Genomic DNA, 16,210 nt, shown 5'->3' on the forward strand with positions numbered 1-16,210 from the left:
GATGACACAAAGATACGCACACACATGGTGAGGTTGAAGGACCAGTTTTTAGTCCTCACTCCTCACACTGATGTCATTTACACAGAGTCCCAGAGCTATTCCCTCCTCAGGGTCTTCAACAAGCCACTTTCAGCCGTTTGGTGCTGTATCAAGATACCTCTACAGAGCTCCTCTCCTCCCCGGCCCCGCCCAGTGTACACGCCCCCTCCTCGGAGCCTGGACCCCGTGTCTCCAAGCCTGCGGGAACTCCTCCCTCCTCCACAGCTTCTCCTGCACCGTGTGCTGCGGGAACCAGATGTTCCGTGGGCAGACCCCTCTGTGGGCTGACAGGTGGTGATTACTGCTGCCAGCCTCACATTATGGAGAACTGAATGGGAGCGAGCCCCACCCGTCCTGGGCTCCCCACAATAGGGCCTTTGTGAGGTGCTTCAGGGCTTTCTTTCCCCCTGCCTGGCCAACCTACGTCAGGAGCAGCTCTGCCTGGGGAGACAAGAAGACAAAAGGAGGATCGCAGGGCCCTGACTGATCAACTTTACCCTGGGTGGGGGCTGGGTGAGGGAGAGATATCCTCGGGGGGAAAAGACCAGGTCCCTTTCGCCTCCTGCCAGGAGGTTAATAACAAGGAGGACACCCCCCCCCCCCCCCCCCGCCCCGGCGCCACACACACACACCCCTAGGGCTGCTCGGAGTTCAATTTCACTGTCAAAGCAGTGGATCTTGTCCATCAGAGGGCCTTGCTCCTGAATGTTGGACATGAGGATGAGGCTGGAACGGAGCCTGGTACAGAGCTCAGCAGATGCCTAGAGAATGGACTCCAAAACGTGGGTTTCCGTCTCCTGCCCCTTCTCCCTTCCCACACTGGCCTTCTGCACGTCTCAACCAGAGGCCAGGGTGCTAGGCAGCAAAGGGTTAAGTTTCCAGGACTTCTGGATAGACTTCCCCAAGGTCCGGGACTGGGGTAGGTAGGTGGGGGCGAGGTGGGTGAAGAGAAGGATGTGTTGAGAAACTGGTAAGGACATGGTCACTGCCCCTCCTCCTCGCCCAAACCGCAGACGCTGTGGCAGCCGGAAAATCAGAGCGCTGCAGACCAAGAGTGCAATTGAGCAACCTGGTCCTGGGGGTAAGCCCCATGCTAGATAGAGATGGGAGCGGGCTTCAGTGTAGGGGGCGGCGCAGAGTCCACTTCAGAAGTGAGACAGTTCTTACTGAACACACATGTATATTCAGGGCTCTAGTTCCCACGTTCAACTGCTGTGTGACTAAAATCCATCTTCTGCTTCAAAACCTCAGAGAATTGGAATTGGAAGCTCTGCCCCTGGGCCCCAGTCCCGTGGCCACAGGCGCGGTGCCATTTGAGGTTCTGGGAAGGCTGGTGTGGACGACAGTGGGTGTGGAGGGAGGCCTTTCGCCCAACCTCCCTAAGTGGCGGATACCCCGCCTCCCCAGGCGCCTCCCGATGAAGTCTGTAACTAGAGAAGCCCCTCTGCCTCGGCCTGGGAGCCCAGCCAAGGACCTAATGTGGCTTAAGGAGTGGCTATGTGGCGGAGGAGAAAATGGACGATCATGGGGAGAAATCTGATCCAAGGACTACCCCAAACACACACAGGCAAGGAGCGGTGGATTTTCCTTTTAATGCAAAAGTCTGCAGTACAGAATGAGTCCCATTCTCTAGGGCACTGAAGGGAAAGGGAGAGAGGGCAGAGCTAAAAGTCTCCTCCTCACCCTCTCTCCCCTGACTCCCACTGAGGCCAGAAATATTCTGTTGCCTGATCATGGGGTTGCCCCCATATATTTTAAGGGTCAGAGCTCTGGAACTGGGTCGTCTTTCACTGGCTTGTAATTTGTTTACATGGGGCAGCAGAGGAGTGAACATTTGGGGTTTTCTCTCTTTTAGCTCGGAAAGGATTCCTTAAGATCTGGAGTCCCATGTGAAATGCATGGGGCCAGGAGAATTTAGCTTCCATGGATTAAAAACACGAGATTTGAATCACAACTTGCCCACATCTGGAGAATGAGGAGCAGGAAATTTAGTCAGGATATAAATGTTTGGAGGTGAAAGAGATTCAGAAAAACAAGACCAGCTCCCTCAAACTTCTTCCTCTTTCTTCCTCATCTCCAGCTTATAGACAATCTGGTAGCCATCATCCCAGGCGTAGAGCTGGCGCTCACGGGGGTTATAGCGCAGGCTGGCATGGGCACCATATCGGCGGGGGAAATAAGGCAGTGCTGCCCTTTCAGGGGTCAGGGTGCCGCTGGCATCAAAGGAGCACTGGATGCGAGCCCGACTGGCAGGGCGGGTATTATAGACGACGTAGAGGGTCCCACAGATGACAAAGGCGGCCTCGGCATTCTCTCGGGGACATGGGGTATCCCACTGCTGCTCTGTGTCCAGTGTCTGTGGGTCTAACTTGGCCAGACACAAGTGCCTGTCATCCTCCCGGGTGGCATAGACAGCCCAAAGGCCCTCCTCGTCAGCCGCCAGGTCTATGTATGTGTCTGCTGTCAGCCCGTACGGGGGGATCAAACCCTCTGCTGGGAACACTGAACTGTCCACCACTGTCCGGTTTGCCAGGTGGAACTTGATGAGCTGCAAAGTGTTCTGCAACTCACCGCCCCCTCCAGGTCCTCCGGGGGGCCTCCGGGCATAATACAGAAAGCCACCATATACCAGCTGGCCCGTGCCTACCCAGGGGAAGGGCACCCGGACCCGGGAAGCCTTCCGGGCGGCCATGGCAAGGGTGAAGTCACGCAGTCTTGGGAAGACAAAGGCTGTGTCGTTCTGGATCCCATCTAACACGTAGATCTTCTCTGCTGGGCCCAGTGGATCCTTTGTCCATAGACCGGCTGGGCCACCAAACCGCTTCAGGATCTTCATTGATCTCACCTGAGAGATCGTGTAGCCACAGTCTCGTGGGAAAGGAGAAAATCACAGGACAAGGAAATACAAGCAAGAGTTAGATGCTCAATGCAGGAACCTCCCTGGGTGGGCAGTTTGGACAAGAGCGGGCATTTGCCCAGTGGATGCCTCTACTTTATGGAAGATTGAGAGAAAGGGCACCAGAGGCCTGGGTCCCCAGAAACTCTCCTTAATGAACCTGATATTACAGAGATTTCCCTAAAAGAGACTCCGGAAGATAGAGATAAGGAGAAAAAAGGGGAAGACTCAAGGAAGAACCAGGGGTCTGTTTCAGATTGCTTACCTGTTATCATATCGTACTTCTCATTTCTTCTGCCCTTGCCTTTGGTCCCAGGGCCTCCAGTCACCTTCTCATCAACTTCTACACAGGGTGGGGCTGGATTCTGGGTCTCCAGATAGTCCACCTCCCGCTCCAGACGGTCTACTCTCCCAGAGATGGTGTCGGCTTCGGTTCTGAGTGCCTCCCGCTCCTTCTCGGCCACCTCCAGCAGTGGCAGCATCTTGTTCTTGAAGTCCCGCAGCTCGGCAGCATGCCGACTACTCTGGTCCTGGCACTGGGCCAGCCGTTCCTGAAGGGATGGGGCAGCAGGAGGGAGGGCTGCAGGGTCACAACTCCCAGGCAGGAAGAGGCCCGAGCAGGGAGTCGGGGGTGGAAAAAGGCACAAACTCAGCCAGGCATCAGCATTCCCCACAATCCCCACAGAAAGGAAACAAAATGTTCAAGATGCTAAATGTGCAAAGGGCCCGGCTAAGACCCACACAGGCCCCTATCCTGACTTTGCATCCTCTGGCCTGCTCTCTGTGAGCAGTGCCACTGAATCATCTGAGCCTCTAGGGCAGTCTAAGTGCATGAGGGTGAGAAGGGATCTGCTCCATTATGTGATCCCCCTCTTAGGAATTAGGATGCTACAGGCTCCAAGCCATTAAATAGGCAGAAAGTTGCAGATTCTCTGAGAACTTCCAACTTTTAATAGAACCATCAGCTCCTCTTGAGATGGATAAATCCTTGCAATTCTAGCTCTCCCTTCCACTCTGTTCCCTTATCCCATTTAATCCCAGGGGTGAAACACAGAGGTCTTTTTGCTTTAGAACTACACTATGAATGTGGGCTTTCCTGGTGGCTCAGTGGTAGAGAATTTGCCTGCATGCAGGAGATGCAGAAGACCTGGGTTCAATCCCTGGGTCAGGAAAATCCCCTGGAGGGGGAAATGGCAACCCACTCCAGTATTCTTGCCTTAAGAATCCCATGGACAGAGGAGCCTGGTGGGCTACAGTTCATGGGGTCTCAAGAGTCGGGCAAGTCTAAGCACACATGCACTGCACTCTATGGATGTGGGGAAAGAGGAAGACTTGCAATTCTGAGAATCCTCTTATTAAAAGATGGAGTTTTAAAAAAAAAAAAAAAAAAAAAGATGGAGTTTTCTGTAGGTACTTACAGAGTTGTCTTATATCCCCAGGTCCCTGACAAACTGGGTGAATCAACTTAGAAGATATGGAATCCTTCCAGGCTGGGCCAGAAGAGTCACTTACCTCTAAGGCAGCTAATCGGCGTTCCATGTATTCCACAAGGTGGTGCTGCTGTCCTTGAAGGGGTCCCAACCATGACAAAAGGAACAAGATGAGGAGCGGAGTGCGGGGCCCCATGGCAGTGGAAGAGTAGGGCCAGAGTGTGTAGCCGTGTGCGCGGTCGGCCTCTTCCACTCAAGCCGGCGGGTTAGCTTTGGAGGCGGGGTGGGGGCGGTGCCTTCTCTCCTTCTCCATCTCTGGTCTCTCTCACTACTCTGGAATGCTTTCACAGTCTCTTTAAGGCCCCTGCCCCCTCCTTTCCGCCTGGATTGATCAAACACAGATGGCCCTATTGCAGAGCAGCCAGAAGCTTTAACCACTTCCTGCCTAGGCTGCAGGCTCCCCAGGAGAGGAGAAGGGGACTGGAAACCCTAGGGCAAAGGCCTCTGGGCAGTCATCCAGGAAGAGGAGCTAGCAGGGGGAGACAGAAACCCAGAGAAAACTCAGCAAACTCTTATTTCTGCTTTAGAATGCTTCCGATGCTGACTTCAGAAACATTCTTCATTTATCCTTTCCTTTCCCAGTGATAATAGCATGGATTGTTTTCTGCCTTTAGTGGAAGCTGGAAGCAGGGGAGATGAGGTCTGAGGGGAAGGGGTGGGAAAAAAGGCCATACTGCTCATGTCTGTAGTACCTTCCTCTACAGCTCAGTGGCGCCATCTTGTGCTAAGCACCCGGTGTCATCTCAGAATTAATAGGAAAACCAAGGCTTAGACTTCACCTCCAGTGGAAAATTTTCCACAAGGCGAGCCAAGTAGACTGAATTTACAAGGATTTTCATGATTAAAATGCACCTTTCCCCACGGACTATCTAATTACTTAAGGAGCCTCTCTTTCACTTAGCCTAAGAAACACAATGTAACTGAGATTAAAGAAACAAAAAAACCCAAAACAGGTCATTGAGAAATAAGTAAATTAATTCTTGATTATCTGGAAGAGAGTCTGACAGCAGAGTCATTCTATATCGTCTTCCTTTGCCTGAAAGCTCCTAGAATACTATCTTATCAAAACTAGGGAGTGTTCAGTGAGTTCACACTAATTTTACACTCATTTAGGGGGCAAAAATTTAAAAAATTTATGTTTGTAGTCTGAATTAAAATAAATGTATTCTGACTTCCCTACTAATGGGAGAGAACAGACTATCGACAGTTTCTCTTGGTTATGGCCCCAAAGGGCATTTCTAAATGTTATCTCATTTCTATATTCCAACTATGACTGCAGGAGCCCCAAATGAATTAATTGCCACTGTAAGATAGACTTATCTTCAAACACATACGTCAAAAGAAGTCAAATGAACACAGCATGTATTCAGAGACCCACGATAATGAATCTGGACAAATCAGGAGAAATTTTATTCATTTTAATTTTAATCTGAGAAATCTGATCAGAAATTCTCCTCTAAAAAACAGACAAACAAAAACCAGTCTTCTAACAGTGCAGCTTGAAAGGAGGGGAAAATAGCATCATCTTGTGGTTATTCTTATTTTCATTTTGGTACTTGAAATGTTTGGTGGAACATGCTAGGAAGCAGTTTCATTAATGAGTGTCAGAAGTTTCTGCCTTTTCCAAAGGGCTAGATCCAGATGCTCTTAAGTTAGGGCCCTGACACTCCATTCTGGGGAAGTGCCCCCTACCAGGCCCTAGTCATTGCTGCTGTGGAGATCTGTATGAAGAAGGAACTTGTCTCTAACATTCTACCAGTCTTCAGATGCAATGTATTCAGCCACTCCAAAGATGCTACTGTTGATCCTCTTTGCACCCTTGTAACATAAGTCAAAACCAGTCACATGAATCAGAAAATTTACCCATTTTATTGATGCATTGCAATTGCTCTACATTTTACCATATTATGTAGAAAATACTGAAAATACAAGCTACTTTGTAAAACCAAAGACAAACATTGAATCCAAAGATAAACTATGTTTTACACAATGGACCCTTTTCCCGTAGTTAGTATTAAACTTTAAATATCTATTTTTTTTTTGTTAAAATGATTATTTTACATACTCCCTAAGTACATCTGCATTACAAACATAGCTCAGTAATTCTCAGAAACTGTTTCTAGAGGCTTGTTGTAAAAGGACGCGCACAACCAGAAAAGGGAGAAAGCAAAAAATGTTTAAGTCGCACACAATAACTAGCATATCAAATACATTTAATAAAGTTGGAATTCCATTGCAATATCAAGGATTCAAAGCAGAAATACTAACGTTACATATAATGTACATAAAATGTACTGCTACATGTAGTGAGATTATTTTTCAAGCTGAATCAAAACCACACATTATATAAAGTTTAGCAACAAACAACCATGTAGACATGCTGCACCATCCATCAGTTTAAAAAAAAAATCGAAATAGGAAGCAGGCTTGGGTCATTCCTGTCACTGAGAGGCAATTTCATTTCCTATCCTAAAACAAACCATCCTAACCAGTGGGTTTCTGCGTAATAATGCTGAATAAAACACACATTACTGCACTTGCCTGGCTAAGGGCAGTCAAGCTAGCCCCTCCAGTGGAGGATGATGGATGGCCAGAACTGTTTAAATGGTGTTCTCATTCCTGGGGCTGGGGTTTTAGCTGAGCACTGACCAACTCTGGAGTGATCAAGTGTCCTGATGAGCCTAGAGCAGCCCTTCCCACTTTGTCTCTCACCCCTGAAGTGGGGAAGCTGGAAATACAAATTCTGAGAGGACTTAAAGCCTTAAGCCGGTCTGAGGTCAGGCCTCTGTGACCTGGGCCAGCTGCTCACTTTATTCACGGGGCTTCCCTCATCCTGTCAGGGCCAGCAATGTTAAGCCCCAGAGACAGCATCTAAGCCACATTGAGCACATACGCATTCAGCAGACACAGATGCATTTTCATCTTGGTAAATCTGAAACGCCAATTTGCAAAATTAAGACTGAAGATCTCTAGAACTCTTAAAGCCACACACTGCTAGTAAGGTGACTATGGTAACAATATAAGCTCTGGGTATTATTGTCTTCTCCCCATGAAGACTCCTATCTTAAGTGGTATCCACTTACCGGAATGAAGGTGGGGGGTGGGGGGCACAGGAGCGGAGTGTTGTGTGTGTTTTTTTCCCCCCTGCATCTCATTTCTTACAAAAACAACAAAACTTATCCCTTGTAGAGGAAAGATAAGGAACAAAAAAAGTTTCCACAGATCTGCCTTTGAGCAAGAAAATGAGAATGTGTTTGGCAAAAAGAGACACAAAGATCACCCATGCTGACACAGAAAATTGTATAATACTAGTGACAGAAACTGTACAAACTGCTTGGGTATCTTGACCAATACAGTGCTGAAAACAGAACTCAATATAATGATGAAAAGAAAATAGGAAAACACCAACATGTTCCTGGTAGGCTGTTCTGACTATCTGCTCCATCCTGAAAGCCCTTCCTCCTTCCAATGAAGAAATTCCAAATACCTTGACAGCTCCTCGGTGTTCAACCTGGTACAGAGCTTGCTGACCAGGTCCCATGAAATCTCCCATCTCCATCCTGCACCTCCTTGACACCATCTCTACAAAGAACCAGTCCTAGACGTATCCCTCAAATCTACAACCTTCAGTTCAGATGGAACACATCCACATCTTAGGGTTAACCTTCTTCCTCCAAATCTTTTACGGGCAGGAACTTTGCCATCCCCAGTACCCTCTTCTTGACCCAGATCCGTGCAGGAGCTGAGAGTACAAGGACAATTTCACAGTTTGAAGGGCCCCAAGAATACAGAAGTTGTTAAAAAGAAACCTCAGAAGCCCAATGACTCAACAGGCTTTGGTTCCTTCTTAATATTCTTCACTGGTTAAGAAACCTTTCTGTGAGTTCCCTGTCACCAGCGGCATCACAAAACTCCTCCTCATAGTATTGGGGACATGGTAAGCAATACAACAGGCTCTTTGGTATAAACACATCTGTTACATGTTTTTTTCAACAAGCAAATATTTAACTAGGAATGTCGACTATTCGCAGGAAGGAGTGCCACAGGGGAAAAGGAAAAAATAAATCATCTAAAAGTGATTGCACATACTTAAAAAAAAGGGGGGATGCATATTTAATATTGACTTGACTCCACTCACCTGCTTCCTCAATTCTCACAGAAGCAAGGTAGCAATGCACAGTGAGAGAGCCACACGGGGAAAAGGCTTCTGTGAGAACTCAGCTGAGGATCCAAAACAGAAAGGGGTAGAGGTGGTGGTAAAAAAGGGAAGCTGCTGTTTTTATTTTCCAATGTCGGCAGGGAAACTGAGAACAATGCATATACACAACACAGCTACTAATCCTGTTCTGATAAATCCCGGTGAACAGCTTTGGGTCCACGGGGGCTTGCTGGTCCGTCCTAAGGCAAGCTCACTGTAAACTCTATGAACCACTACATTATCATATAAGGCACTACAATAAGGGAAGGAGGAAAAAGGGAAGGAAGAGACACACACTGAACAACTCCTCACCAGACACACCTGTGCAAAACAATTTCAAGGGTCTCCTCTCCTTGCAGGCAATGCCCCTGCTCACTCAGCACTACAGTAATATGCTCTATTATAATTGCAATTAGTTCACATACATTCCAACAAGTATCAGTTCATTTTGGTTTAAATACAATGGAGACATCAGTTTCATCTCCGGGGTAACACTGGAGGATCAGATACACACTAAATACACAATTCAAGTGTAATCACTACACATTTGATTACAAATAACATTTTGGGTTAGCAGGAAAAATTGCTTGTTATAGTTTTCTAATCAGTATGTACATATTTAATTATGCAAAATATTAAAACACCACCATTACAAAACTTCTAAAATATTTTTAAATTCAGTAATAAATTTTTAAAATATTTTTTGCAATTCCTACATGCACTTATTATATAAGTCTTAGTAAGAGAGCATTCAATTTGCTGCTGGCATACAAAGAAAGCTACTTTTAAGTATAAAAGCTCTACACAACGTTCTTATCTGATTTCAGATCCTTTAGCTTTCTCCCCAAATAAATCACATAGAACAAAGGGAGAGATGAGGCAAAGAGAGAAAGAGGTGTATTATTGAAAATTCATACTAATCTTCAGGCAAAGCTCATCAATGCCAGTATCGCATAATACAAAGAGAGTTTGCATATAATAAAACAACCACCACCATACAATAATAACCACCTTAATGGCTTTTCCAAGAATAAAATTTAAGCTGAATCAGAGAAAGACTTTTTTTAAATAATTTAAAAAGAATGCACAGGGCTTCATTTAAAAAGAACACCCTGTGCTTTCATGGTAGGTATGGATTCTCTCACACTAAGTTACCAGCAAATGGTGAGCTGCCTTTTTAACACTACTTTATAATAAACACAGGAGCAACTGAGAGAATCCCAATAGTAACACAGAGTAGTATGTAACCAGTTTTGCAAAAATAAAAATTTCCCACTAAATATAACATGACATGAAAACAAAACTAAAACATTGTAAGCTTAAATGTCCCATTAGCAAAGGTAAAATTCTGAGGAGAAATGCGAGACAGTAAAATACAGACTTGTGCAAGCTGCTCTTAAGAGAAGCAATTAAGTCTTGGTTTTTAAACAAGCAGAAAGTAATGGTTTTCCTTTCCTTACTTGTCACCAGATTTCAAGTCCTCCTATCAGCATTTTTCCTCTGACCAGGAATTACAATAAAATAAAGTTAAATAAAGAGATACTTGTTTTTAAAAGCATTTATAGAAATCAAGTCAGAGAGGGAAAATATTTTTCAAAGGTAACTTCAGAATGATCTCTCTTCCTTGGTAACTGCAGATGATGGGCATCTGAACTCTTCCAAATACCAAAAATGCTGTCACAAAAATAAAGAATTAAAAAACAGGGCAGACTTTGGGAGACTACAACAATGCAGTCAATACTGAGACAGGTTCCCCAGAGAAAAGCCTTCTGCTTCAGTGGGCCCCTGTGGAGCAAGTTGCTGGCTAAGGAGTTTCAGGAGAGGGTAAGGGAGGGGCTCATGACAGCCCATTAAGAACTCTGACCCCTCCCCTCCCTTATGCTCACCAACTACAAGTAAGAATACTGGCTGATCTTGGTAGGACTCAGTGGGTATCCAGTGTAAATGGCTGAGCCTCGAGAAGACCCAATGTAAGACTGGGTGGCAAACTGGTGTTGGTACTGAGCAGGGGCCACGCTGGCAGAAGTGAGGAGACTGGGCCCAACGCTGACAGGGACCTGGTGCACCAGAGTGCTCGGATGGGTGGTGTAGGCTGCAGCGTGCCTTGAGGAGCCCTGGGGGGAGAAGAGATGAGCAATGGAGGTGGTGGAGCCCAATGCAGCAGCAGAGGTGGGGGCAGCATACGTATACAGATGAGGCTGGCTCGGCAGGTGAGCAGGGGCTGGGGCCAGGTGAGGGTGCCCCGTCGAGTGTAGTGGGCTGCCATGCTGGAAGGCGTAGGGGGCTTGGGAGAGCGGGGCCACAAATGCCTGCTGCCTGCGGGGGGCAGGGTTGCTGCTTCTTTCCTGCGAGGTTGGAGCTGATGATGACTGCTGGTTCTGGAAGGAGGAAGAAGGGAGTGAGGAATCTTGAGGTCACTAATGGCCAGTTTTGAGAGTTGAGGTTCTAATGTAAACTGCTTCTGGGCTGCCAGAGCACAGATCTCCCAGACTGGCAATACTGTCAGAAGGCGGCCATCCATCCCTCTGCCTCCTGGCAGAACAGATCCTAACCCAGCCCAAACAGCAGCAGTTTGCTCTCCACTATGACAGAGGAAAGGAGGAAACAGAGAATTCACAGGGGTTACCCACTCCTACAAGCGAGTAACTGTCGACTCAACTCACCCTATTCTGGCGTCAGTGACTCTGAATCTTCCCTAACCTCTCTTCCTTGCCATTGTTTCTTTTGTTTTCCTCTAAGTTCTTCACATCCCTCTTGAATTGTGGTGCCTAAAACACATGCACTAACGCGAACGTACATCTGCACTTGCACGTGCTCTCTCTCTCATACACACACACACACACACACACACACGTGCACACAAACCCACAGTTACACCCTCACAGTTACACTTTCTCACTGCTAACAGATTTCATACAAGCACCAGAATTTTAGCTGAGGAAAAAGTGAACACAAATAGAGTAGGGACCCTCCCCACCCATCAGAAGATCAGATGCAGGGAAAAGAGCCCCAAATCCCAGACTCAAGCAACATGTAAGACTAGAACCAGTAGATTAAGTGTACAGACAGCTTTTCACTGTCCCTTGCTTCAAGTAAACAGTATGAGGCTCAGTTATTTATGACCCAGGAGATAAAAGAAGAGAATCTGGTCTCAACGCCAGTGGTGGTGCAGAACTAGGCATGGACTAAAAAAGTATCCTTGGTGCTTTCTAAATTCCAGACATTTCTCTAATCATCCAGGACAGACTCGGGAGGTCTGATGGAAATCCTGGATCGTATACCCTGAACACACTCACAGAGGGAATAAAGAGACACAGCACATGCAGATACGATGCGGGCCATGGAACACCAAGCTGTTTAACACAAAAGGTGCTTCATTTGGCTTTATTCAGCAATCCAACCAGAAGCGGGTTTCTCCAGAAAGCAACAATAGGGGGTGTCCCAAACAGAAAGCAGCAGCCCCTAGCGCTTACCTGGCTAAGGTTGAGTGGCTGCGCTGCGCTGGTCCCCCCGCGTTGAGCTCGGTACCCTGTGGGGGTGATACAGCATCCAGATGACTGCCCACTCACTGAAGCCACTGGCTTGGTCTTACTGCTCAGGAGACCTAAAAAAAGGGTCAGTCAGGCCTTAGTTATGAGCAGACATGGGCTCAGTATCACTAAGCTAACCCTCACATGGCATCCCATTAACCAGTCCATGTTTGTATGAGGTTTGCAAGAGTTAAGGTTTCATGTGTATCTTATTTCCTCAATTACATTTAACACCAGAGGAACAAAAACTTTATTATCCCTTTTTGTCTTCCTATAGAGCTCCAAGAGGGTCTTCAGAAGAGTCACTTCAGTAAACAGTATCTGATCTCCAGGAATGTGGTAAGGACACATTATATTAGAAATACAAACACAAGTACGAACAGACCCTGCTTCCAAGAAGCCTAGGGTTTTATGTATGAAGGAATTAAACAAGAACAGAAATGACAATGTGAAGCTGAGGAAGATACTGCTAATACTTCGGAACATTAAGGTGTCAAAGGGGTTTAAAGGAAGGCAAGATTGTATCTTGTTGGGCATTCACTGTCTTGAAATTCTAAGAAACTACAGCTGAATATAAGCATGATCAGTTTTCAAAATTTTGCTTCCTTCTGTGGCCTCATGAGGAAAACTGGAGCATATATTCAGTGACTGGTGGAGCATCCTATTTTGTTTGGACCCAGTACAGGACAGAGCCCCTAGTAATGCTGCTCAGGGATTCCCCAGTGGCTTAGTGGTAAAGAATACACCTGCCAATGCAGGAGTCCTGGGTTTGATCCCTGGGTCAGAAAGATCCCTTGGAGGAGGAAATGGCAACCCACTCCAGTATTCTTGCCTGGAGAATGCCATGGACAGAGGAGCCTGGTGGGCTATACAGTGTATAGGGTTGCAGAGTTGGACATGACTGAAGCAGCTTAGCACAGCTTGGCATCAGGAAGTTTTGCCCTGTCTGCAGTGGACAGCTACTTCTGAGGAGGAGAACCACATGTCACCCTCAAACTAGAACCCTGCTTATGTCTCTGGTAGTATTATAATTCACAGTAAAATACTAAGTTATAAAAGTATGGAAGGGATGGCTATATTGATGCCAAAAATTCACAGGCCTCTCTAGTGTATAAAGTTGCCACTGAAAAAGAGCTGCCTAGACAAGGACTATGTTTTCTGGGCCCCCCTGCTTCTAGGTGGGGCCATGTGATGAGTTTTCACTATTTCCGGGGCTAAAGAGGTTACAGCTGTGTGTGCCCCTCCATATTTCCTTTTTCCTTCTGACTGGATACTGAGGATTCCAAGGCTCTGATCCCTAACTTACTGCAGGCCTACCAACCAGGAACACTGGGAACTCATATGAATAAGGAGAAAATGTCTACCATGTTAAGCCAGGAAAACTGGGGTTTGTTATTACAGTTAGCACTTCATTACCCAATAATTAAACCAGGAAGCCTAACCCCAGCATCTCACATAACAAAAAAAGATGGAGGTAATTCGGTTGATAATACAACCCACAAAAACATCACTGCTATGCCATTGTGTAAGAAAAGATCTAAAGTACCTATTGCTTTCCAAAAAAGCTTTGTAATCATTTTTAATATTATCAGTATTCAATATTACTCTATTTCTGGACTGTCAAATTTGAATCACCTGTGGCAAAAAAAAAAACCCTGCCTGCTAATTCTCCATGCCACCCAACATATGTCTTATCTACCTTCTTCCATCAACAGTGAGTACATTTCTGAGACTACAAGCTCATTTTTATATTAATCCAAGCAAAATGAATACAGAGAGATAAACTGATGGCAAAAAATAATTTCCCATTACAAGGAACTGATTTCTGAATTAGGTAAATTTTAGGAAAATCTATACCATAGTCTGTACCACTAGCACAAGTTGTTGTTGTTGTTTAGCTGTTCAGTCACGTCCGTCTCTTTGCAATCCTATGGACTTCTGTCCCTGGGATTTCCCAGGCAGAATACTGGAGTGGATTGCCATTTCCCTCTCTAGGGGATCTTCCTGACCCAGGGATCGAACAGGGATGTGTATACTAAGGATACACACATTAAAGGAGAATTCAATTCCAGCTATGACAATACTCACCTGAGGCCTGGGTTGCTACAGTGCAGTCACCAAGCTGAGTTTTCAGTGGAGGTACAATGATGGTGCGGGTGCTAGGGCCATCTCCCACGACTCTGCCAGGTCCCTCTGGAAGGGGCCCACTATTGCCCCGGAGAGCACTCAGGGTCTCAGTGGAGTACGGGCTGCTCAAGGAAGAGTCAGAGTCTGGAGAATCATTGACAGTGACGTAACTGATGACATTAGATCTTGCCTTCAAGCCAGAGCTAAGGAGAAGAAAAATACATGAACATTCAGCCTTCTTATAGCAATGTTTCTTTGCTAGTCTCCAGTCCTCCCATAACAGCAATGATGATAATCATTGTGATAGTAATAATAACAGTAGTGGCAACAAATTTCTGAATACTTTTTACGCGTCAAGCACTATTCTTACACTCTACATGTATCTCACTGAATCCTCACAACACTTCCATGAAGCAGGTACTTGATCCGTGTTTAGCAGAGAAGTAAACTGAGGCAGAGGGAGATTAAGAAACTTGACTGCAGTCACACAAGTGGTACGTGGTGAAGACAGGATTCAGATCCAGGACAGAATGACTCCAAAGTACACACTTTTAACAACTATTCTATGTTGCCTCTTAGCCATTCCTATTCACAGTAATTTCAACAGTATTCTTCAAACACCACTTTTTTTCATATCACCCTGCTAGACTATAAGCAGTTCCTTACTGTATCTAACTAAACTTTTCACTATAGGTGTTTTTTAAAAAAGTTTCTTCACAAACTGATCCCTACCTTACTACTTTTACTTTTTCCTTAATTTTAAATAGGCTTTGCTCCAGTCAAAGCAATTCTGCTGGTTATATAATTTTTGTCATTATTATGTTCCTCAGTGGAAAATTTACTTTTTTCGTCCCCAAATCGGTTCAATGACCACTCTCAAAACTTAGTTATCACCTCTTCTATATGCCTAACACCAAAAACCCAATGAAAAAGATGACAGAACAATCAAGGCAACTGACTATGCTCAGACCAAGAGAGGTGTGTATCACAGTCCTTAAATGTATCTACTCTCTCTTAGTTCACTGCTCAATTAAGGACTTGGATTAAGGTGTTGGGATAAAAGGAAACAATCTGGTACTTAAATTCTTAAGCTGAATGATCATGTAGCAGTGGGGGGGGGGGGGGGGAGAAGGCAGCCCTACTTAAAGCTCTACCTCTTCCAAAGAGGTCTGTTCACATAAAAAATTACACAAATTTCAAATAATCTCATATTTTCCAACTTATTCCAATCAACCGTTATTTATATGCTTCTGTTACAGTATCTGTTTTCAGACTCTGAAGTTCCTTAAAAGCAGGGGATCATGTCTGTAGTATATAATGTGCATTCTAAGCCAGAGTAGCCTGCTGCTGCTGCTGCTAAGTCGCTTCAGTTGTGTCCGACTCTGTGCGACCCCATGGATGGCAGCCCACCAGGCTCCCCCGTCCCTGGGATTCTCCAGGCAAGAACACTGGAGTGGCCTGAGTAACCATCAAATGTATCTGAACAAATGACTTAACTGATGAACATAAGTAATATTAAAGAAAACCTGACAATGTTCAGTGATGGAAACTTCAGTGTTCTGGCTCACTCACGAAAGGCCATGCTTCCAAAAGCATGGCCTTTTGTCCTTTTTAGTCCTTCCTTTCACAGCCACTAATCTGAAGCCAACAGACTAAGACCAAGAGCAGGAGCCACAGAGCCAGGGAAACTTTCACCTGTCTTACCTACTGGGCTTATATTTGTTGTCCTCTTCCTCATCAGTGTCACTGCGGATGGTGATGACACTCACAGCAGGGCTGGGAGTATCTGGAATGATGATTGGCTGATGCTGATCCTGAACAGGAACTAGGGAATTATAAGAAGATGTGGTACGGAGGGGGCTGCTCCCAACCAGAGAATAGACTTGAGATGGCAGAACATCCAGAGAGGACCTGCAAGAAAAAGTCATAA

The 16,210-nt window shown here is 45.8% G+C and overlaps 2 protein-coding genes and 1 long non-coding RNA gene across 32 annotated transcripts in view; 1 reads left to right on the forward strand and 2 right to left on the reverse strand.

The window, feature by feature from the left end:
- Nucleotides 1–431: 431 nt before the first annotated feature.
- LOC145507267 (uncharacterized) lies at nt 432–5,375 on the forward strand. The gene is made up of 4 exons (XR_014054734.1): nt 432–958; nt 1,053–1,120; nt 1,447–1,606; nt 4,375–5,375. It is a non-coding gene; the product is annotated as an uncharacterized LOC145507267 (long non-coding RNA).
- OLFML3 (olfactomedin like 3) lies at nt 1,609–4,616 on the reverse strand. Of its 2 annotated transcripts, none has more exons than XM_081493367.1 (3): nt 4,448–4,616; nt 3,201–3,486; nt 1,609–2,907 (listed from the first exon to the last, which is right to left on the reverse strand). In XM_081493367.1, the coding sequence occupies exons 1-3, from the start codon at nt 4,559–4,561 to the stop codon at nt 2,087–2,089; spliced, it is 1,221 nt and encodes a 406-aa protein (XP_081349493.1). In that variant the 5' UTR covers nt 4,562–4,616; the 3' UTR covers nt 1,609–2,086. The 2 variants fall into 2 exon arrangements, with proteins under 2 accessions (XP_081349493.1, XP_081349494.1); XM_081493368.1 differs by having other exon boundaries at nt 3,201–3,529.
- A 457-nt stretch (nt 5,376–5,832) lies between the features above and the next one.
- The window catches only part of HIPK1 (homeodomain interacting protein kinase 1), a 52,327-nt gene continuing 41,949 nt past the window's right edge, over nt 5,833–16,210 (reverse strand). For 10 of the 29 annotated variants that reach the window (XM_081493388.1, XM_081493382.1, XM_081493377.1 and 7 more), the window contains 5 exons: nt 15,985–16,191; nt 14,242–14,483; nt 12,097–12,227; nt 10,510–11,001; nt 10,167–10,297 (listed from right to left, as the gene is read on the reverse strand). In XM_081493388.1, the coding sequence (XP_081349514.1) occupies nt 10,513–11,001; nt 12,097–12,227; nt 14,242–14,483; nt 15,985–16,191 (1,069 nt within the window). In that variant the 3' untranslated portion in view covers nt 10,167–10,297; nt 10,510–10,512. Of the gene's footprint in view, nt 6,244–10,166; nt 11,002–11,991; nt 12,228–14,241; nt 14,484–15,984; nt 16,192–16,210 lie in introns of those variants that run through there. The other 19 variants (XM_081493397.1, XM_081493396.1, XM_081493391.1 and 16 more) reach the window with 6 other exon arrangements.

Source organism: Giraffa tippelskirchi, chromosome 5 (genome assembly GCF_054371585.1).
Source record: "Giraffa tippelskirchi isolate mGirTip1 chromosome 5, T2T-mGirTip1v1.2.pri, whole genome shotgun sequence".
In the NCBI taxonomy this organism is placed as follows: domain Eukaryota; kingdom Metazoa; phylum Chordata; class Mammalia; order Artiodactyla; family Giraffidae; genus Giraffa; species Giraffa tippelskirchi.

What these genes read in the sequence shown, in the direction of transcription:
- OLFML3 (XM_081493367.1), bottom strand. Translation starts at nt 4,561, where the DNA reads ATGGGGCCCCGCACTCCGCTCCTCATCTTGTTCCTTTTGTCATGGTTG. An exon ending in GCCGATTAGCTGCCTTAGAG is followed by an intron (nt 3,487 to 4,447) that starts GTAAGTGACTCT and finishes CCATCCCTTCAG; the next exon opens with GAACGGCTGGCCCAGTGCCA. An exon ending in GAAGTACGATATGATAACAG is followed by an intron (nt 2,908 to 3,200) that starts GTAAGCAATCTG and finishes CTTTCCCACGAG; the next exon opens with ACTGTGGCTACACGATCTCT.